We start from the raw sequence: 23,457 nt of genomic DNA on the forward strand, positions 1-23,457 counted from the left end.
CTCTCTTATATTTTTTTGGTCAAAATCCAATTTCCAACACTTAAAGCAAACAGGTAAAACTAAACTTTTGTTTTCTTTTGCTGGAGACAAGACAGTCTTGGTCTGTTTGTGGCTTTTTTCTGATGATTGAGGATATTTTTAACATTTTGCTTTTTGTCTTACTTCAAATAGTTGGGAATCAGGAGCAGACACACAAATGCTGTTTGAAAAGAATCCTGTTTGTGACGTAATAAACACAACAGGCACATCACAAGCTTTCTGCTCTGCTGCACACAGGGGAGAGGAAGAGGGGGTGGGGTTGCTCTGCACCAACAGTCCCGACCACAACTCGGAGGTAAATTTCAGCCGCTCTGCAGAAACTATGTCCGAGAAAACGACACTTTATATATTTTTGGCGAAAAATAATGAAAAGACTACTGGAAACGTTTAAAAAATTAATCAAAAGATGATCGAGGAGAGACTTTCATGTCTGTTTAAAGAAAATAAACATTTACTTTCCAATGGAAATACCTGCCAACACCAACGTTACACATAGATACAGACTGAATATTTACCATGGACCTGCATGGGTAAAAGGAAAACAGTCTAAAAATGTGACTTTCACACAGAACGGCATGAACTCTAACTGGTTTCACAGACGCTGAAATATTCTGCCTCTTCTCTGCTCTTTATGTGGCATTATGGTTTCCCCGGTGAATGCCGCCAGCAGAAATCTAAAACCAAAAACGCAGGACTCTCCGACACAGGAAACCGATACTGTGCTTTTAAAGAAAAAGACAACCTTTATTTGAAATTGTTAAAATTCCTATTCTAAAAGATACCCAAAAGAGTCACTAAACCAGCCCACAAGTCAGCTGCACCCAGCTGTGCGCTCTGTTGCAGTGCACCCGGCTCAATGCCACACCCCTTGCATCCAGTGGCCGTAGCCGACGCCAGTCCTAGGTGGTGGGACACTGGGCCTGGTTGTGCCTGGGGCGATGGAAGGCCAGAAGGGGGGACTCGCTCCAATAGCTGTTAATCCTGCTGTGTCACACCGCTCGCCAGTGCGTGGATGGACAGCAGTCACTGACACTCTGTATGGAGCACACACACACACGATCCCCAAAAATGCTGGCCGTGGCACCGCTCTTGGACCACGGTGCACCAGGTTGGGTAGAGCAGGGATGAAAACAATGGAAACCAAAACAGCGGCACCTACAAAATAAGTGTGAATTAACACAAATAACCAAGTATAACATGACACACACACACACACACACACACACACACACACACACACACACACACACACACACACACACACACACACACACACACACACACACACACACACACACACACACACACACACACACACACACACACACACACACACACACACACACACACACACACGTACCTGTATTTCTTACCCCGTGAGGTCCCCTGACTAGGACCCTCCTGGTGGGATCCACCTTTTCTACAAGGTTTTCTGACATGGTTTTAACTGCTAAAATAATGTAATTTTTTTTCAAGGAGTGTTACCACTTCAAATACTGAAAACACTAATATGAAAAATAAACCTGAATTTTTGTTTCCCATGGGGACCTCCCATACAACAGTAGTTATTCTAACTTTGGTTAACAGCTCTGTAACTAAGGCAATTGGGATTGTAGTACTCATTTTACACTTCCTGACTAATAATGTCATTTACCAAACATGCAAGGCATCATTCACTGTCAAAATATGTAGTTTACCAATCTATAAAACTAAATAAACTGCTGTTGGACAGAACAAGGTTCCCTTTGACCTGTTAAATGTTCTATCACACATTTACTGCAGGGCTCTTGAACTCCAGGTTTGGACGGTTGACATCCTGTTTGTTTTCCAGATTTTCTTGTTCTACTTCCTATTGATCTACTGGGCCAGGTGAGTTCAGTCAATCAGAAGCAGGAGTTGGTGGAAAACAAAAGTTAGGGCTCCCCCTCGTTTTCCCTTTCCTACTTTTAACTGACTGGAATCACCGGAGCAGCGGACCAGAAGGGGGTAGAGCATAAAGATCTGGGAAACTAAAAGGATGACAGCCCTAAAGGCCTGGAGTTCCACAACGTTAACACAGATTTAACCAGAAAACAAAGACCTGTTGAACTCAAATTAAGTTCTTTATTAAAACAAAGTGACATTTGACCTGTCAAAAAATTACAAAATGAAATCAAGTGCTTCAGGGGAAAAAAAGGTCACCTTTGACCTATACAAATGTTTCAAATACAAATAAAGTGCTTCAGAAATTAAAAGGTCACCTTTGACCGATACACGTGCTTCAAATGAAAATTAAGTGCTTCCGAAAAAAAAGGTCACCAAGATAAATGAGTGCATGTTTCTGAAGCTTAAATTTGGAACTAAATTTACAAGCACTGGTTTAAAGTAAAGAAAACAAAATAAAGTTGAATCACATAATCATTCTTCTTCTTCTTCTTTCTCTTTCGGCTTTTCCCATCAGGGGTCGCCACAGCGAATCATCCTTTTCCACCTCACTCTATCATGAACATCTTCTACCCTAACATTAGCCAACTTCATGTCCTCTGTTAAGACATCCATGTATCTCCTCTTTGGCCGTCCTCTTGCCCTCCGGCCAGGCAGCTCCATCTCCAACATCCTTCTACCAATATATCCACTATCCCTCCTCTGAACATGTCCAAACCATCTCAGTCTGGCTTCTCTGACTTTGTCGCTAACACAGGCAACATGAGCCGTCCCTCTGATGTACTCGTTCCTTATCCTGTCTAACCTGGTCACTCCTAAGGAGAACCTCAACATCTTCATCTCTGCTACCTCCATCTCAGCCTCTTGTCTCTGTCTCACTGCTACCGTCTCTAACCCATAGAGCAGAGCTGGTCTCACCACTGTCTTGTACACCTTTCCTTTGAGTCTTGCTGACACTCTTCTGTCACACAACACTCCTGACACTTTCCTCCACCCGCTCCAACCTGCCTGCACTCGCCTCTTCACCTCTTTTCCACACTCCCCATCACACTGAACTGTTGACCCCAAGTACTTAAACTCGTGCACCTTCTTCACCTCAGTCCCCTGTAACCTAACGCTTCTACCTTGATCCCTCTCGTTCAGACACATGTATTCTGTCTTACTACGACTGACCTTCATACCTCTTCTTTCCAGAGCAAACCTCCACCTCTCTAGCTGTTCCTCCACCTGCTCTCTACTCTCACTGCAAATTACGATGTCATCCGCAAACATCATTGTCCAGGGAGATTCCTGTCTTACCTCGTCTGTCAGCCTGTCCATCAGCATAGCAAACAAAAAAGGACTCAAAGCTGATCCTTGGTGTAGTCCCACCTCCACCTTGAACTCCTCTGTCTGACCTACAGCACATCTCACCACCGTCATACTTCTCTCATACATGTCCTGAACTACTCTGACATACTTCTCTGCCACTCCAGACGACCTCATACAGTACCACAGCTCCTCCCTCGGCACCCTGTCATACGCCTTCTCTAAATCTACGAACACACAATGCAGCTCCTTCTGACCTTCTCTGTACTTTTCCATCAACATTCTCAAAGCAAAAATGGCATCAGTGGTGCTCTTACGGGGCATGAAACCATACTGCTGCTCACAGATCTCCACCTTCTTCCTAAGCCTGGCTTCCACTACTCTTTCCCACAGCTTCATTGTGTGGCTCATCAACTTTATTCCTCTATAGTTGCAGCAGTTCTGCATGTCACCCTTGTTTTTAAAGATCGGGACCAGAACGCTTCTCCTCCATTCCTCAGGCATCTTCTCACTCTCTAGATTCCTATTGAACAACCTCGTTAGAAATTCCACTGCTGTCTCTCCTAGGCACTTCCATACCTCCACAGGTACGTCATCAGGACCAACGGCCTTTCCGCTCTTCATCCTTTTCAGAGCCTTCCTAACCTCATCCTTTCCAATCTCTGCTACTTCCTGCTCCACAACAACCACATCTTCCTCCCTTCTTTCCCTGTCATTTTCCTCGTTCATCAGCTCCTCAAAATACTCCTTCCATCTTTTCTGTACACTCTCTTGGGTTGTTAGCACCTTTCCATCTCTGTCCTTAATCACCCTTATCTGTTGCACGTCCTTCCCATCTCTGTCTCTCTGTCTGGCTAGCCTGTACAAGTCCTTCTCTCCTTCCTTTGTGTCTAACCTGTCATAAAGCTCATCGTAAGCTTTCTGTTTGGCCTTTGCCACCTCTCTCTTCACTCTACGCTGCGCTTCCTTGTACTCCTGTCTACCTTCCTCAGTCCTTTCTACATCCCACTTCCTTTTAGCCAACCTCTTCCTCTGGACGCATTCCTGTACTTCCTCATTCCACCACCAAGTCTCTTTACCGTCTTTCCTCTTTCCAGATGACACACCTAGCACCTTCCTACCTGTTTCCCTGATAATCTCTGCTGTAGTTTCCCAGTCCTCTGGAAGCTCATCCTGACCACCCAGGACCTGCCTCAACTTCTGCCTAAATTCCTCACAAGTTTCTTCATTCTGTAGCTTCCACCACTTGGTTTTCTTTTCTGTTTTCCCTATCTTCTTCTTCCTGACCTCCAGAGTCATCTTACACACCACCATGCGGTGCTGTCTGGCTACACTCTCTCCTACTACCACTTTGCAGTCATTAACCTCTCTCAAATGACCTCGTCTACATAGGATGTAGTCCACCTGGGTACTCCTACCTCCACTTCTGTATGTCACTCTATGTTCCTCTCTCTTCTGGAAGTAAGTGTTGACTACAGCCATTTCCATCCTCTTCGCAAAGTCCACCACCATCTGTCCCTCCAGATTCCTTTCCTTCACACCAAACCTGCCCATCACCTCCTCATCACCTCTGTTGCCCTCACCAACATGTCCATTAAAGTCTGCTCCAATAACAACTCTCTCTCCTCTGGGGATACTCTCTATGACCTCATCCAACTCACTCCAGAATCTCTCCTTCACTTCTAACTCACAGCCAACCTGTGGCGCATACCCACTGACTACATTCACCATCACCCCTTCGATTTCTAACTTTAGGCTCATCATCCTGTCTGAGGCTCTTTTCACCTCTAGAACACTGTTTACAAACTCCCCCTTCAGAATCACTCCTACCCCGTTTCTCTTCCTATCAACACCATGATAGAACAGTTTGTATCCTCCTCCAATACTACGTGCCTTGCTGCCCTTCCACCTTGTCTCCTGCACACACAGTACATCTACCTTCCTTCTCTCCATCATGTCTGCCAGCTCTCTGCCTTTCCCTGTCATTGTGCCAACGTTAAGAGTCCCTATTCTCAAACCTATGTTCCTGCCTTTTCCCTTCTCTCTCTGGCAACGGACCCTTCTGCCTCCCCTCTTTCTTCCACCAACAGTAGTCAAATTTCCACCGACACCCTGTAGGTTAACAGCATCGGTGGCGGTCGTTGTTAACCCGGGCCTCGACCGATCCGGTATGTCTAAAGTGTTGTGGATGATTCGCATGGTTATTTTGGCAATTTTTACGCCGGATGCCCTTCCTGACGCAACCCTCTCTATTTATCCGGGCTTGGGACCGGCACAGAAGTTACTGACTTGCAACCCCTGTGGCTAGATAATAATCATTCTAACTAACAAAAACTAACGTCTTTTTGAACTTTCCCGCCTCAGTGCTGTGATTTTGTTCCTTACAAAAAACTTGACCGCCTGCCATGTTCGTCCTTCCAGCTCCCTCGGCGAAGCTTCTATGCAGGAAAGACATTCCTTTTTTCCTGGTACCCTCCCACCTTCAATGCAGTTTCCTAAAAGTTTTTCCACTGCTCGGCACTCCGCTGAAGACCAGGTCCTTTTTTTTTTATGCTCCTTAGAAAAAGAAAGGAAAAAATGTTATTGGTCACCAACATACAAGACGTGATTAGACCAGATTCAAAGTAATGAGCATTTCTTATTTACAAAAACTAAGGAGATGCAACGATATATATCAAAAGCTCATCAAAACATCTGACTACCTGTAACAGCGTTAACCAAATGTCAGATGTTCATTAGAAAAGAAAGCCCACAGAAATAGATTTTCTTATCTTGTGTTGAGAGAAGGAAATAAAGTATCAGAGCCACGTTGCTGGTGTGGTTAGAAATGATTCTGTATTGTGCAAAGTTACCCGTCTCAGCAGTATCGATGCCTTAGTCTCTCTGCTGTGTAGAAACTTTGGGCTCTGTTTTGGAAAACATTTTTATTAAAAACCCAACAATGAACCACACAACCTCACATTAAAAATTGAAAGCTGATATAAGACAATTTCATGAAGCTCAAGTCTTTCAATGTTGGCAGTGAGATGTTTCAAAGTCTGATTTAGACAGTTTTGATGACATGTACCTCTTGCGCACAATTATTAGTAACATTTTATCTTTGGACTACATATGCTATGAAGCAAGAAATGTAATAAAAAATAATACCCCCGCCCCTCCCTTAAAAATGTTTGTTAGAACATAGTTTGTGCCATTTTTAAGAAACTCTTAAAAGTGTAACATGTAGGAAGCATACCTGTTTGTAAGGGTCGCTTCTTAGACTTTTAGAGTTTTCACTGTCGTGTCCGTTCTTCAGTCTTCTAAGTCCTGTTCATTGTACCAATATGGTTATTTTAAAATGACAATCATACACTTTTTGTCTTCCCTGCATAGAAAAAAATGTCAATATTAAAGACCCATGCCCTAATGGCACATACACAACAGCCGTGGAAGCACTGTGAAGCAGCTCTTCAAGTCCAGCTTCAACTACAGTCAGGACCATAAATATTTGGACAGAGACATTCTTTCTAATTTTGTTTCTGTACATTACCACACTGAATTTTAAATAAAACAACTCAGATGCCTTTGAAGTGCAGACTTTCAGCTTTTATTCCATAGGTTGAACAAAATGATTGCATGAAAATGTGAAAAACTAAAGCATTTTTTAAACACAATCCCTTCTAGGTCAATGCCGCCAAACTGATTGTGCGGCGTTTCATAATACAGATAGACAACGACCCAAAACATACAGCCAAGGCAACTCAGGAGTTTATTAAAGCAAAGAAGTGGAATATTCTTGAATGGCCAAGTCAGTCACCTGATCTTAACCCAATTGAGCGGCATTTCACTTGTTGAAAACTAAACTTCAGACAGAAAGGCCCACAAACAAACAGCAACTGCAAGCCGCTGCAGTAAAGGCCTGGCAGAGCATTAGGAATGTGAAAACACAGCATCTGGTGATGTCCATGAGTTCAAGACTTCAGGCTGTCATTGCCAACCAATGACCATTTTGTTTTCAGTTATTTCATTTGTCCAATTACTTACGAGCCCATGAAATGATGGGGTGGTGTTTAAAAAAATACTTTAGTTTTTCACATTTTTCTGCAATCTTTTTATTCAACCCATGGAATAAAAGCTGAAAGTCTGCCTTTCAATGGCATCTGAGTTGTTTTATTTCAAATTCACTGTGGTAATGTACAGAAACTAAATTAGAAAGAATGTGTCTCTGTCCAAATATTTATGGTCCTGACTGTACATTTTTTCTTTCATAGTAGTAGGTTTAGCTTTCTGTCAGAATTGACAAAGCCTTTTGGATAAGAGGTGAAATGTTTTCTAACTTTAAAAATTAAGTCCAGATGACAGCCCCTAAACCTACTACTATGACAGGGGTGGGCAAACTACGGCCCGCGAGCTGGATCCGGCCCGCGTCCATCTTTAGCTCATTATTTCTGAGCGATCATGCTGCCTTTTTTAAACAGCGCACCCTGTTCTGTGTGCTGATTGGCTGGAGACCTTGTCAGTCAATCTCCCCAGTCCGTGCCGCGACTCCTGTACAGAAACGCGCTGCTCTCAGATCTACAGAAATCTTCGTTCGCGATCAGATCTTTGTTTTCATTCATAGATCCTGGACCGAATTTCTATGAAGGTTTAAGAATTTAAACAAGAGAAAAGGGTGAAAATGTTCATGTCTGTCTGAGAAAAGGGTATTTATGCAGTGAGGAGTTTTACTACCATAAATTTAAAACGTCTAATCATTCTCCGTGGATTTCACCGTTCACGGTTATTTTTACAACGAAACTCCTGCAATAAACGAGGGAACTCTGTACTGGTGAAAGGGTAACACAGATATATGCGTAGCTGCAGCAGAAGACAGAGAAATTTGCTTTTTCAGTATTACTGGATGAGAAACAGACAGCGCAGCTGCGTAAACTATGAGACGTAAGATGAGCTCAAAGTCTCTGCGGAATTATGACGAGAGGGTCCATCATTTATTTATTTTTTATTTTTTTTAAATGTCAGTATATTTTTCCTGAATTTTTGTCTTTGAAAATCATAGATAGTGTTGTTTGGTCATGGTTTTATTTCATAAATAATGTTATTTATTTTCTTAAAAGGATCATGAATGAATGAAACTTTATTCATACAACACTTTACAACTCCTTGAAGGTACCAAAAGGCTTCACAAAAACATAGAGATCTAAAATGGGAACAAAAGTTTTAAACTAAAAACTCTAGAATATTCTGTTTTAGAATATAATTTCAATCCAAATGTTTTCATCTACATTCCATGCTATATCATTTTCACTCCACGCATCTGCTCCTCGTCCGGCCCTTCTATCCAATTTTAGAACCCAATGTGGCCCACGAGTTAAAATAATTGCCCACCCCTGTACTATGATGTGGAAATGGAATCAACCTGGATAAATGAGAGTCTTCATAGACATGCATTCTTTTTCTTTTGTCAATATCATTAAAAGTGCTCTCCTAATTATGATTGTGCAGTTTTTAGCCAAGATCCAAAAGCTGTGTTGCTTTTGTAGGACATATTTTAAGACCATAGGCAGTGGTTCATTAGAAATACAATACTGGGCTTCCTTCCCCTCCCTGTCACAGATAGCCCTTTGTGTAAGCACGAGCTTATACCCTCATGCTAATATTAGTGGGGCAAAAATAATGACAAGCAATTTTGGATCAATCCTGCCAGACAGTATTTGAGCCAGATTTTAGCTATCAGGGCAAGATGGAGCTCCCCTGTGTGCGACATCACACTACTCTACTAGGTTTAGGTGTTAGGTATTGTTTCCTGACTTTTTTTAAATTTTATTTCATAAATAGTGTTATTTGTTTTGTTTTGTCTTTAAAGCAAAATAGATTTAGTGATTTTGGCTAAAATCGTCAATTTCATTATTAAAACTCAACTAGGAACGCTTGTATAAAAAGATTAAATTTAGATGGGGGGGGGGTGTAGTACCAGATTCACTGTCTTCACTCCTTGACTCCATTTGATGTTTTGTTGAAGATGTTGAAGTCCCTGTAAAAACAGAATAGAACAAGTGTTAGAGTTTAGAAGGCCGTCTGTATCAGAGTCCTCATCAGCTGATGGCTGGTTCCTATAGGATCTCGAGGATCCTATTGAAATAGAACATTTATTTGTCAATATTAGAAGTGAAACACAAGGAAAAAAATTATGAGGTTGACCCACATCCAGCTGAACACCAAGATGAATTGCCCTCTGTCTCTGAGACGTCACTGACTGCAAATTCTGACACTTTCTCTAAAACACATAAAGTCAACATACACTGTTAATCACAAATTGTGTGTTTGAGTGTATGTTCTTTACCATTTGGATTTATCTCAATTTGATCCATGTTCATCCCCTTGAACTATGAGAGACGGCCTTGTTCCATGGCAACTAGAACTTTGCTGACTTTGGCCAACTGCATCGTTCCTTCTGGTAATTTGTAGTATTGTCTGTGCCTCACAGATTATGCAGTGCACGTAGTCACTTGATTTTCCAGGGTTAGACGACTGCTGACCTGGAATCAGTGTTCCTGTCCCTGATTTAAGAACTTCATTATTGTGAGCCCGGTTCCCCTTGTTTCTTATAAGGTCCAAATGCAATTTCCTTTCCTTAGATTTGAGAGGAAAACTTATGGCTTTTGCCACATCAAACTCAGAGCTGTGCTTTCTGACCAAATGTCTTGCCATTTTATAGCAACTAACAGGACAATAAAGACAGTAATGTTGTTTATTGTAGACCAGGGGTGCTCATTACGTCGATCGCGATCTACCGGTCGATCTTCAAGGACATGACGGTAGATCGCGGGACAGAGGAGATAAAAAAAAAAAAAGTACTTCTGAAAAAATCCACCAGCCAATCAAAATCGTCACAGAGAAGTACAGGACTTGATTGACATGCAGAACGGCCAATCGGACATCCTCTGAAGCATACGTCGCTGCAGACGTGTTTAAAAACACTGAGCGCAAACTCTGTCAGAGAGTTGCTCTCTGCCCCGCGTCACGTCAAGATCCCAGCAAAAGACCGCTTTGCACAAGAGGAGTGTTTATTAAAGCCGCCCCGCGTGTCTCCTCCTGCTATCGGCTCTGCAGTTCTCGGCCGATAAATACGAGCTCATAAGGAAGCTGTTTTGTTCGAGGCGCGCGCTAGAAGGGCCTTTGAAACGCCATGATCCTCCCCCCATTGCACGGTTCACAGCAGAGCATGACATACGATGGTCACTGCTTCCTGTCTTTGTAATAAAACGCCTCATCTGTCAATACAAAAGTATCTTTGTGTACTCTCACTGTGTAGTTTTTAATCATCAGTACATAAACAATAATGTTACTAATAAACATAAGTAACAAACATTTACTAATAATATTTTATATATATATATATATATATATATATATATATATATATATATATATATATATATATATATTTTATAAGTAAATCTTCAAGACATTGTCGATTCAAAAGTAGCTCACATGCCAAAAAAGTGTGAGCACCCCTGTTGTAGACTCTGCCACCATTTCCTTTTTTTTCAGTTTCAATACAGAAACCTTTTCCGAGGTCAAGGATGGCTCCTCATCTTCTGAGTGATTACAGTCGTCAGAAGGGGTGTGTCTCTGCTTTTGTTTTTTTTTTTTTACTTCTGAGCTTTCCCTCGCCTCTTTCTTTTAGATGGAATTTTTGTTGGAAAATCTATTGATTTGTCAGAACTACTTTGTTGCATCTTTGGTGGGAGGTACTCATCGTCTTTGTCATCACCTGTTGTTTCTATGCAGCTTGAGGGGACGTCTGACAGATCTTGAACCATGGCATGCTTGGTAAAGTAGTCTTTAGTGAGCTGGAGAAAAGAAACAAGTTTTTCATTTTAAATTGTAATACACTACTTTGTAAATAATATTTTATAAAAGTTAAGAGTTCAGTCTAAAGCAGGGGTGGGCAAACTGCAGCCCGCTGGCTGGATCCAGCCCGCCTCCATGTTTGGTCCGGCCCATTGAACAATATCAGAGACCCATGTTTTTTTTTTTTTTATCTGCCCATTTTATCAAGACGTGACATTTTCTTCCCTCCTTCTGCAGTCTGAGCTCCAACCTGAAAACCTCTAAAAATCTCTGTCAAATAGAGCAGAAGACAGTCTTCCCTTTCTACGTCACAGTTCATCTTTCCCAGTTTAGCTCATTCTTTTAGATCGATTATGCTGCTTTTCTTCAACACCCTGTTCTGTGTCCTGATTGGCTGAAGACCCTGTCAGTCAATCTCCTTCATGTCTCCTGTACAGAAAGGCGGAGCTCTTTAGATCTACAGAAATTTTTGTTTTCATTCTAAGATCCTGGACCTAATTTCTATGAAGGTTTGAGAATTTAAACAAGAGAAAAGGTGAAAATGTTCATGACTGTCTGAGAAAAGTGTATTAAGGCAGCGATAAGTTTTACTGCCATAAAACAAACGTCTGTAAGTAATCAAACTCCGTGGATCTCCCAGATTACGGTTATTTTCAGAACCTAACTCCTGCATTAAACGAGGAACTCTGTACTGGTGAAAAGGTAACACGGATATATGATTAGCTGCAGCAGAAGACAGAGAAATTTGCCTTTTTACTAGATAAAAAAAGGGCGTGCAGGACACAGCTGCTCAGTTTTAGCGCAAACTATGACACATGTGAGGAGCTGCAGCTTCAAAGTCTCAGCGGTACGAAGACGGGAGAGGATTCACTATTCATTGTTTTTTTCTTTTTAATGTATCAGCATATTGTTTCCTGACTTTTTGTCTTTGAAAATCACAGAGAGAGTAATTTGGTTATTTCTATTTCATAAATAGTGTTATTTGTTGTATTAAAAGGATCATGAATTAATAAAACTTTACTATAGGGCTTCACAATAAAACTAAGATAAAAGAAGTTCAAAGTTTTAAAGAAAAAGACTTATAGTGGCCCTCACAAGAAAAGGTTTGGGGGCTCCGCTTTATCATCCATGTGGTGTTTGAATGTGTTTTTTTTTTCGTTCTTACGAACATTCGAAAACCACATGAATGGAGCATTTCTCTGAGTCTTCACAAAATACATCAAGCTGTTAGTGTAATTGGCTCTAATGTTTTAACCTAAAAACTCTAAAATGTTGTAAAATATAATTTTGCTTGAAAAGTGCTTTCATCCAGATTCCATGTTATTTCATTCTCACTCCTCGCATCTGCTCCTGGTCCGGCTCTTCTATCAAACTTTAGAACCCAATGTGGCCCTCGAGTCAGAAAGTTTGTCCACCCCTGGTCTAAGGCAAAGTTTGATGCTAAAGATTCTGAGCCCTAGTGATAAAAACATTGACAAATGTATTTGATATTGGCTGGATTCCATCATAAATACTTACAAATACACTGTCTGTTCTTGTTAGGGGAGGAACCTCTGGCTCATCTGCATCTGACTGTTCTCGTTGGACACAGGCAGAGGTGTTGGTGTCTGGTTCCAATTCCTTGAAAGATTATTTTTACTTTTTAAAATTAAAAAGGTACAAATTAAAACTGCACAAGTTTAATCACATGTTGGATTTAATTTTTCAATAAATTAAATATCTACATTTTAAGATATTTAACTGATTTATGAATTAAAACTCTACAAGTTAAATCTTTGCAGTTTTACTTTAAACCATATTTTTTATTTTTTTCCCCCACCCAAGGCATTTAGCAGGCTATTTATTTATGGCTAGCAGGAATTTCATAACAGCTAGCATAGGGCAAAAAACACTGTTCTTTTTGACACTTACCCAGCTATTCCCAACAGAATCTTCTCTTTCTGGGATGTCTGAAGATCCAACCAAGGAGCTGCAGCTTTCAGTGGATACGGAGGGCTATAAAGGGGACACAAATGACTTTACTCGTTTACATCAGTTTAGCAGAAATGTGCTAACCAATGCTTTCACATCTAATAGATATTACATTATTAAAAAGGAGATGATAAATTATTTTGCAATTTGATTTTTTTAAACATCTTGTTACAAAGAAGAAAACTACAATAAATAAGTATTTTGATCCCAATGAATAGTATACTGAAAACAGCGGCAAAAAAAAACTTTACCTGCACAGGTGGATGTTTGGTCTTCAGGCCCTCTGTGTACCTCTTCTGGCACCTTTTGTTACGCTCCCTAAGCATCATCAGATGCTTTTTAAACTTGAGGGTTCTTCTAAGAATCAAACACAGAAAGGTTGTTTAATTAAACACTCAGATGAAAGACAGACTCAGCTAAAAAAATGTCCTTACTAATGTACTATTATATAAACACAGTTTACTATACACCATTATCTTAATGATGACACAGCAGTGGGTCTGTGCAGATGAGGTTCACAAACTGAACATTAGCTTTGGACCTTCCTGAGTTTTTGATTTAAAGTATTTAGACACATGCTCAGTACTAAATGTTCTCAATTATTTACTACTCCACCATGAACCAACCAGGAAGCAAAAGTATAAAAACATGTAAGCGGGACTCGAGTTTTAAACAAAAGACATGATCAAAATATTACTAAATTTTGGAACCAGAAATACTTTTTAAAGTCACTTGATTAACATACAACAGGGCACCATTGCGTCATACATTTTTTGTTTAGCTCTAAAGAACAAGACCACAAAATACTGAGCTGATCCTGGTTTTAAAACAAATAACCAAAGTAAATCAAATTGGTAAGCATTTTCAAATGAAAAAAAAATACATAAACACTGTCAAAATGGTTACAGATTTTAAAAAGTTAAATTTAAGACTTTAAGACCTTTTAAAGATCATTTTAAAAGATAAACTTTGATATTTTTCTTATTTTCATCAAGAGGAAAAAATGAGATCCTTTAACTATTCTAGTTTTACCCTCTCGGGTTAATGCGGGACAGTGAGACTGGGTCACGTGACTCAGACGGAGCTCCTGCAGCGGGAGCTTTGATCCCGGTACGAAGAATATCTAAACGATGTAATGATCCCAGACATGCAGACGTGACTACAGATGCTTTTGTAGGAGCATCAAGATTATCAACACACTTTTGCACAAAAACGGCAACAGCAAATTTGCCGCAGCGTGAAGGAAGGGGGGGGGGGGGGGGTCAAGTCCCAGGATTTAAGATAAAAATAACACATTTAAGGCCACACTTCAATAAATTAAATTTAAAACGTCTTTAGGATCTGTAACAGCCTCCCTTAAATCATTTGTAAAGCTAGCTTCCCCACAAGCACATGCTGCGTTAGCTTCAAAGGACCGAGCTAGCTAGCATCGCCATGTGCTCGGCTCTCGAGCATTTTCACCGGAGAAAAGCATGCCTAGACAGACTAAATATGTCTCAAAGTCATTTAGTGTCTGTTTTTAAAAAGTTTTGCTGGGACTTACCTAGATTCCATGAAAAATCGTTCCCGTTCTGAGACTCCAGTGGGTTAGCTGTCTGAACTGCTGCCTGAGCTGAGAGGGAGACGATGCACCTGAGGAGCTGAACGGGTGTGGCTTTGCTCTGCTCACCCTTCTCTCAGTCTTGGTGGGGGAGGGGGATAGTCACGGTGGGAACCCGAAAAGTCAGGAACTGGCAACTATTTAATATATGGGTGCCTCAGCTTTACTACAGCACCTATATTCACTTGTGTAATCATTAAAAAGTTTGTTTTGTTTATAAATAAATGCAGAAATCAAACTTAAATAATCTCACAGGGAAGAATTCATGTGTTATGCCAGCTACTAAGGTGGGGGGTAAAATGAAAGAGTAATTAAGAACCCTAATTTACACAGAAAATCCTACGTTTTTGCAAAGAGAAAATAGGATATTAAATTAAATAAGCAGATAAACAAGATTAATACATCTTTCATTATAATAAAAGTGTAAAAATCAATTTATTTGATTATCACAATGTTAAGCACTGCAACTGTATATAATACACAAGTTGCTTTTACCCAAGCAAATTCATAGTGCTTTTATTTTGGTAACTTAAAATATATAAAGGGCACAGTCAACATTGTTTGATTTCCAAAACAAAATATTCTTCTATAAGAAATAATAAAAATGGTAAGAAGTAAAATGGAAGGATTGTTGCTTAACCAATAAGGTCCTAAAAGGCTGGTTGAGGTAATAAATTCTGTTTATTTTCAACATTGCTTAATATAGTTTCTTACTTTTAAACGGTTCAGGAGCCTGAACGGTGCTTCAAAAATAAAGGAAAATAAAAACATAAATTCTTTCCAGGAAACAAAAAAAGTGTGATGATGAGGCAGCATGACAGGATGAAGGAGAGTGCTTTAATGTGCCTAAGATGCTTTATTTACGTGACAGTCTGCACTTTGACCGGCTTTGCCAACAGCATTTTGGATGATGCTCCGTGCATTTGCTGGTCAGAGGCTCTGCTCCACCCGTTCTTATCCCCAATTTGTGTTTTTATTTGATACTGGCAGCAACATGGCATAGAGTTTCGGTTCGGTATGTATCCATCCATCCATCCATCAATCCAGGGTCACGAGGGCAGGAGTCTAAGCAAAGATGCCCAGACAAAGAGCTCACTTCCTCCAGCTCCTCTGGGGGGACCCTGCGGCATTGAGAAGTAATCTCTCCAACGTGTCCTGGGTCTTCCCCGGGGCCTCCGCCCAGTGATTCATGTCCGGAACACCTCCCCAGGGAGGCGTCCAGGAAGCATTCGGACTACACGCATGAGCCACCTCAACTGGCTTCCTTCAATCAATCAATCAATCTTACACTCCGATCTTCCCTCACTCGTAAACAAGACCCCAAGATATTTAAACTCCTCCACCTGGGGCAGCGACACTCCACCCACCGAGAGATGGCAAACTACCTTTCTCCGGTCGAGATCTATGGCTTTAGGTTTGGCGGTGCTGACCCTCATCCCAGCCGCTTCACACTTGGCCACAAACCACCCCAATGCATGCTGTAGGTCCTGGCACGATGAAACCAACAGGACAACATCATGTGCACAGAGCAGAGAGGAAATCCTGTGGTCCCCAAACCACCCTACTAATAATGTGTTGTTGCAATGGTAGGATGGGTTTGGTGCCCATCCTAAGTAAAAATTAAAGCAGCAACCAGCGTTGTATAGCGTTGTATAGCAGACGCAATCTGCCTTCCACGCCCAACTCTAAGCACAACCGCCGCTCTTACCGCCCTCCCCAGCCTCACCGCCCTCACCACCCACCTTTGATCAAGGCTAGTCAAAGCTGCATATGCTAATTATGCTAACTATACTAGCTATGCCAATATGGCTAAAAGTGCTAGCATTGCGATCACCATCATAAAACTCTAAGAAAAACACATTGCTCAAAATGCTAATTATGCTAACTAAGCTAGCTACGCTAATGTGGCAAAAAGTGCAAGCATAGCGATCAGCACCATCACCTCTGTCTTAAAAACACATTGCTCAAAATGTTAATTAAGCTAACAATGCCAGTTATGCTAATGTGGCTAAAAGGGCTAGCATTGATATCAGCATCATCAACTCTCTCTGAAAAACACATTGCTCAAAATGCTAATTATGCTAGCTATGCTAGTTATGCTAATGTGGCTAAAAGTGCTAGCTTACGGATCAGTATCATCAACTGACTCAGAAAAAGACATTGATCCATTGGTGAGAGCTATATGTCATCACATGATTAAAAAAATACATGTTTTTCAAAATGGCGGCTTTTCTGTTGATTTTATCTCCATAGCAACCCTTTAATGATTTGGTGGCCTCGGGAAGACGAACATTTCGACGTCAGTTTCAGACTAATCTTTTTGTGTGTGAAATACACGATTTTCGGCCCATTAATTTTTTTGACGGGGTTGCTGGCCGTGATGTCATCGTCTTCGGGGGATGACGTTCACTGTGGTCAACGTGGTGCATGTCTCTCAAACAGGCTGCTTCTCACTGAGATCTTTTCATTGTTTGGTGGGGTGTAGAGCCACACCATCACAGCTGCCCAAAGAGGCTCGGTGCCAACTAGCGGTCGGAGGCTTAACCCTTGTGCTATCTTAGATGACCCCACCCTTACATTGACCTCTACTCCCTACCATGACAAAGGTGGATAAAGGTGGAAAGATTTCATGTAATCCATGGACACCAGTGAAGATCACAAATCATTGAAGAAAAAAGGTCCAGAGCACTGTCTAGTGGGTCTAGATGACCCAACTCCCAATGTTAAAGTGCCTAGGATAGCACAAGGGTTACGTGGAAAACAAGAGTTAGACGCTGCAGGACGCTCATAAATAATTAAATAATTATCAGCCTGACAGCATTTAAAATCGATACAAATATCGCAGAATCTCCACCAGTCTTACTGCTTTTGGGAAGAGACCGTTCCTCAGTCTTGTGGTAATGCTCTTGATGCTCTGTCACAACCTGCCTGAGAAGAGCAGGGAGAACAGAGGGTTCAAGGGCTGACTGGGGTCTTTCAGGATGCAGGAGGCTCGTTTCCTGCATCCAGCTTTGTAGATCTCAGTTGTGGACTGCTGGTGAAACCACAGTCCTCTGCACAGCTTTAGCCAGCCGTTGCAGAGCTTTTCTCTCTGCCACAGAACAGTTGCCATGCCACACAGTGATGGAGGAGGTCAGGACACTCTCCACTATGCACATATTGGTGGTCAGGACTAAGATTCTAATCACAGCACGTTTGAGCCTAATCAGGAAATAGAGGCGCTGATGTGCCTTCTTCACCAGGCAGGATGGGTAGGTGCTCCAGGTGAGGTCGTTGGAGATGTGCACACCCAAATACCTGAGGCTAAAAACCACTTCCACCTCAGCCCCACCGATGTAAAGAGGAGGAGGAGGAGGATGTCTGTCCTTCCTGAAGTCCACGATCATCTCCTTGGTCTTCTTCACATTGATGCAGAGGTTGTTGTCTCTGCACCAGCCCTCCTAATGCTCCACCTCCTCCCTGTAGTTGGACTCATCGTTGTTGGTGATTCGTCCAAGTATAGATGTGTTATCTACAAACTTCTCAATCAGACTGCTGGAGTGACTTGCTGTGAAGTCATGCGTGAGCAAGGTGAACAGGAAGGGGCTTAGCACACAGCCCTGTGGGAGGCCCTTGCTGAGGGTGATCGGGGGGGGGGGGGGGGGTGTCACAGATCTTCACAGACTATGGTCTTTCAGGAAGTCCAAGACCCAGTTGCAAAGAGTGAAGCACAGTCCTATGTGTGCAGTTTATGGATGAGGGTATTTGGGATGATTATGTTGAAGGCTGATGTGAACTCCACAAAGGGCAGGCAAACACACAAGTTCTTATTCTCTAGGTGGGTGAATATTGTGTGGACCACAGAGGGGATGACATCTTGTGTGAATCGGTTTGACCTGTATGCATATTGGTGCAGGTCCTTGGTAACACCAATGGATTCTGTGATGTGGGTCGTGAACAGTTTTTCAAAACATTTTATGACTATTGGAGCAAGGATCACTGGCCAATAGTCCGTCAGACCTGTCACTGAGGATGTTTTGGAGTTTGGGATGATCGTTACGGTCTTCAGGCAGGTAGGGAACACTGCCTGCTTCAGGGGGGTGTTAGAAATGTCTGTTAGCACCTCTGTGAGCTGGTGTCTGTCAGGACCCGTCCAGTGATGTTGTCAGGTCCAGAAGCTTTGTGAAGATTGATCTTCTGGATGGTCTTCCTCACTTCTGCGGGTGTCACACTGGAAGGCTCTCCACTCTTCAGGGTTGGAGTCCTCAAAGCTCAAAGCAGCAGTACAAAAGGTTAAGTGCTTCTTGTAGAAAGGGGTCTTCGGAACAACTCTGGTGTTGTAGTCTGTGATGCACTTAATGCCCTTCCACATACTACGGGGATTATTGGACGTAAAATGTTGCTGGATCCTCTGAGGGTATGCTTGGCCCTGTTCACCCCAGCGTGCAGATCCCTTCTCACTACTCTGAGTGCAACCTTGTCACCAGACTGGAATGCAGCATTCCTGTTTTTCAGTAGAGACTGCACTTCTGCGTTCAGCCAGGGTTTCTGGTTGGGATAGTACGTTACAGTCATGGTGCTGGTGAAGTTCTCCATGCACTTCCTGATGTACCTGAGGACACCTGATGTATAATCCTCCAGGTGCTCCTCCACCTAGTGCAAAGCTGCCTTCTGAAGACCTGCCAGTCTGTGTCTTGGTCAGCTGGGGCAGTCTCATTGGGCTACACTGTGATGGTCCTCTGTGTTGGTGCCTGGTGTCTGGGGAAAGGGCAGTAAGCAGGAACCAGCACGATTGCAATGTGGTCGGAGAAGCCCAAATGAGGATGGGGACAGCTCTGTGTGCATCTTTTTTGTTGATGTTGACACAGTCCAGAGTGTTATTTCCCATGCTGGTGGAACTTGAACAAAGTGTCTGTCAGGTTTACATGGTTTAAGTCTCCTGCAACCACATAAAATGCCTCCGGGTGCTTATGCTGGAGCGAGCTGATATTGTTGTGGAGCTCTGGCAGTTTGTCGTTAGCATAAGCATTAGCATTATGCTAATGCTAATGCATTAGGAGGGATGGTGTTCTGTACCTACACAAAAAACCCTTTTTGGATGGATATTAACAAAATGCCTTCTGTTAGGGGAAAAAAACACCTTTAGTGTTTAAGTTAAATTCAAATTTTGAACCCAGGCTTTGGTCACTGGTTCAAATGGGCCTGTGGGGGAAAAATCCATCCAAAAACATTTTGAGAATTGCTGTTTTCTTTCAAAATGGGGTAACTGTGTACGTCTTCCTGATTTTTCTTCCAAGGAGTTTGGGGATGAAAAATATCTAGGGGTTTCTGTGCACCCACATTTTTAACATGTTGTACAGGGGTTCGCAAACTGGGAGACGTCTGTTTTGCCACAATCAGACATATATTTTTGAAACTGTGAACCCTGGAACTTCTGTTTTTCAGGTATTTGGAGCTGCCCCCTTGGGCCAATATTGTTTAAAAACAGGAGAGAATTCACATGAGAGCCCCTCATGGGGTGCTTAATAAGTTCACCAAATTTTAGATTGCTTGTTTGACTGGTTAGATAGTTAGCTTTAGCATCATGCTAGCAACAAACAACAAAGTTATTTTGCATCAGGGGGATGAATGATACATCATAGTCAAAGATGGGCTTTGTTGGTCAAAGGGAAGCATTTTTAATCTTGATTTCACACTTGAATTGGAGTAGGCCGAAACAAGCGTACAGGGGGGTACCGGAACAATGCTTTGACCTGGGGGGCTGAAACTTCTTGCATTACATCAGGCTGTTACCCTAATGCACCATCCAGAGTTTGGAGTCTCTTGCATAAACTGGGCCACCAAGGGAGACGTAAACATTTACAATAAGCTCATCCTAGATTTTCCTGATGAGGTGTTTTCTTTAATTTCTCAGATCTGCTTAGAGTGAGAACTACCAAACTTACCAGTATTGGTTAAAACCTTGTCCTTAGCTACTGTACAAAGTGTGATGCTCCTACGATCACATTTCCCCTCACAAGACCCCAAAAGGTGTTGTTTCAGGACTAGGCCTCAAGCCTCACTTTTTTACCTTTGACATTTGAGTAGAAATTGCCAGGTTATCCTGGCTTTAAAAATGACACAAGTTGTTTCAACTAAGTATATCTGTTTGACAATACAAATATTGTCACTGTCCAAAAGTAATTTCAACATTTGTAATCATAAAATATGATATTAAAAAAGTACACACTTTGTCAGGAAAATGTCCCCATTAGTCCAACTTCACACACTGCTATACCCTCTCTGACCACTAGGGTGTCATGGTGAAACACACCTTGTCATGAAAAGTCATCTCCAGGGGACCGATTTTACTTTGCAAAAAAAACAGCACTAGGCATATCAGGAGGCTTTTTTCTATTGATTCCAATGCTTGTGCCTGTGGGGACCGAGCTTCGGTCCCCACGGAAAAAATTGGTACCCACGAGGTGGGTGAAATTTCAGGTCCCGGATCCCACAAGGGTAGAAATACAAACGCGCACACACACACACACACACACACACACACACACACACACACACACACACACACACACACACACACACACACACACACACACACACACACACACACACACACACACACACACACACACACACACACACACACACACACACACACACACACACACACACACACACACACACACACACACACACACACACACACACACACACACACACACACACACACACACACACCTGCTCCCGCAGCTCAAGAGGACTCTGCACAGGAGTTGCATGAGCGGCCAAACACTGCCTGCGATCTACACAGTGATAACAATAAGAATGGTGCGGCAGCAACTTGGAGGTGAACAACGCACAAACCTACCCGGCTATGGTTAGGGCCCTACACACAGCCAAAGGCTGCTGCACCTTCCACCTGGAAGCAGCAGGTCTCTGCCTGAAGCTCTACTGACAGGCTTTTATCAGCCCTCTGCTAATGAAGCAGCTGGTGTGCCAGGTGATCTCAATCAAGTGGCCCTCTGCCTGCCACATTTATATATAAATATATAGACCTAAACTTGTAATAAATAAACAATAAATCTGTGGTTTTTGGAGGTTTGTTTCTGCTGCAGCTTCATTTATTGGGGTGTTTTTTGAACACACTTTAGAAGATTTTCCTGCTAAGATGCATTTTCAGGATTATTTTCAGAATTAATCTAGATCCATACCTCTATTTCTCCCATTTTTGAAAGTTGAACCAGCAATTTGGACTGAAAGTAAGTGTGCGTCCCGTGGAAAAGTATATCTTACTATAGGAAGATGCAGGCAGAGTCAGGGTAAACCAGGATGGTTAGCTTTCACCTGTGAAGTTTAAGGTTTGTTCTCCTCCAGGGGTTAAAGTTCTAGCTCCTTCATTGTGTTTAGAATTCTGCTTTTCTTATTTTGCAGAATTAAAATAAAAATCATTTACTGAGACGTCCGTTTGTCCGGAGCCAAAAGCAGCAAATCTCCACTAAATGCAGGTGCTTCAAATCCTCAGAAAGGCTCTTGTTGGTGTCACAGCGTCAGATCATGAGGTATTTGGCCTAAACGTTGGGGATTCCTGCTCTTTGCTTCGGGCCAGACACATTTTTCCACACCAAGCTCCACATCCACAGGCACAGAAAGATTAGCGCGGCGCTTCCTAGCAGCCAAAACCTTCCTGCCCCCCTCCCTTCTGCTGGACCACCCAGCTTTTTTACCAGCTTGTGTTAACCTGATCAAATAATCAGCTTCTTCATTAACAGCCTTCTGTCCAAAGGACTTCTGGGAATTTTAATGAAAAAATATTGGTCTTCTTGGGTCGGGAAAAGGGAGAGTTTGCAGCAATTTAATCCGTCTAGAATGTTTTTTTCTTTCTTTGAGCGGGGGTCTGTGGTTTGTGCCCCCCATCAGTCAGGCTTCCAGCACCTAAAAGTGAGGCTGGTCTGGAAACAGATGGACGTCCACAGTGGTGTTCAGACGGGTGGGATAATTCACGGCTGAACATGGGGGGGAAACGGGATCTTTTACCAGGTTTTCATGTGTCAAGTGTTGAAGAACAATTTAAGGATGGAGTTTTACTTCAAGCCTCAGATCTTTGCTGTTTTTTCTGCCCGACATTAAGGCAGAAATTCGATCCACAGCGCCCGTCTCCGTCTCCTCCACTTTATTTCCCTTCAGCGTTCCCCTCCTTCCATCTTTCTGCTCGGATAAGCGGGTCTGTAAATCCCAGCCGGGCCTCATCTGTCCATCACATCCATTCAAAGCCTCGTCCATGACGGCACAAACGTTGGCTCGTCTCCCCGCGAAGCTGCCAGGAACCCCGCCAACGCGGCGTTTTCAACTCCTCTTCTTGTCCGTCTTGTTTCTGGCTCTTATTATTCTGGATAAGTGGATGATAGGTGGGGGGGGGGTCAGATCTTTCCTACATGCTTTACAGAGCCGATGTCAGAGAGGATGTAGAACATGTCAGGATTTGTCCCGGGTCAGAACCTTTCCCCTTTTAAATACGGCTTATTTGACGCAAAACAAGACATTCACGTACACCGATGGGCGTTTTTAAAGTCAAGAAGACAGAGTTCCTCTACTTTGTTTATTTTCAGATCAGTTCATGATTTAAAATCTTTAATATAGTTGATTTATATTTGTATTTTTAATGGCACTGTCTTCTTTTGCTTACGTTTATTGCTGAATTGCTTGAAGTCCATCTGACAGGATGGAGGACTTCTAAATATCATTAAACGTCGTAAAAATGGAAATAGGTTTCCGACAGACAACACATTTGTGATGATTGTATTCTG

The 23,457-nt window shown here is 42.3% G+C and overlaps 1 protein-coding gene and 1 long non-coding RNA gene across 3 annotated transcripts; both read right to left on the minus strand.

Annotated features, from left to right (window-relative positions):
- Positions 1–762: 762 nt before the first annotated feature.
- On the minus strand, positions 763–21,685 carry LOC111946439 (uncharacterized). The gene is made up of 3 exons (XR_002872172.2): positions 21,522–21,685; positions 21,392–21,456; positions 763–1,194 (listed from the first exon to the last, which is right to left on the minus strand). It is a non-coding gene; the product is annotated as an uncharacterized LOC111946439 (long non-coding RNA).
- LOC111946440 (uncharacterized) lies at positions 2,169–12,724 on the minus strand. Of its 2 annotated transcripts, XM_078937567.1 has the most exons (6): positions 12,622–12,724; positions 11,024–11,102; positions 9,221–9,523; positions 6,506–6,576; positions 6,123–6,176; positions 2,169–5,826 (listed from the first exon to the last, which is right to left on the minus strand). In XM_078937567.1, the coding sequence occupies exon 6, from the start codon at positions 5,467–5,469 to the stop codon at positions 2,476–2,478; it is 2,994 nt and encodes a 997-aa protein (XP_078793693.1). In that variant the 5' UTR covers positions 5,470–5,826; positions 6,123–6,176; positions 6,506–6,576; positions 9,221–9,523; positions 11,024–11,102; positions 12,622–12,724; the 3' UTR covers positions 2,169–2,475. The 2 variants fall into 2 exon arrangements, with proteins under 2 accessions (XP_078793693.1, XP_078793692.1); XM_078937566.1 differs by lacking the exon at positions 12,622–12,724 and having other exon boundaries at positions 11,024–11,659.
- Positions 21,686–23,457: the final 1,772 nt, after the last annotated feature.

The sequence above is a fragment of the Oryzias latipes genome, chromosome 19, assembly GCF_053564925.1.
Source record: "Oryzias latipes strain Hd-rR chromosome 19, Olatipes_Hd-rR_3.1".
Lineage (NCBI taxonomy): Eukaryota > Metazoa > Chordata > Actinopteri > Beloniformes > Adrianichthyidae > Oryzias > Oryzias latipes.

Bases quoted from the DNA above. Each gene is read 5' to 3' on its own strand.
- LOC111946440 (XM_078937567.1), bottom strand. From the start codon at position 5,469: ATGCGAATCATCCACAACACTTTAGACATACCGGATCGGTCGAGGCCC.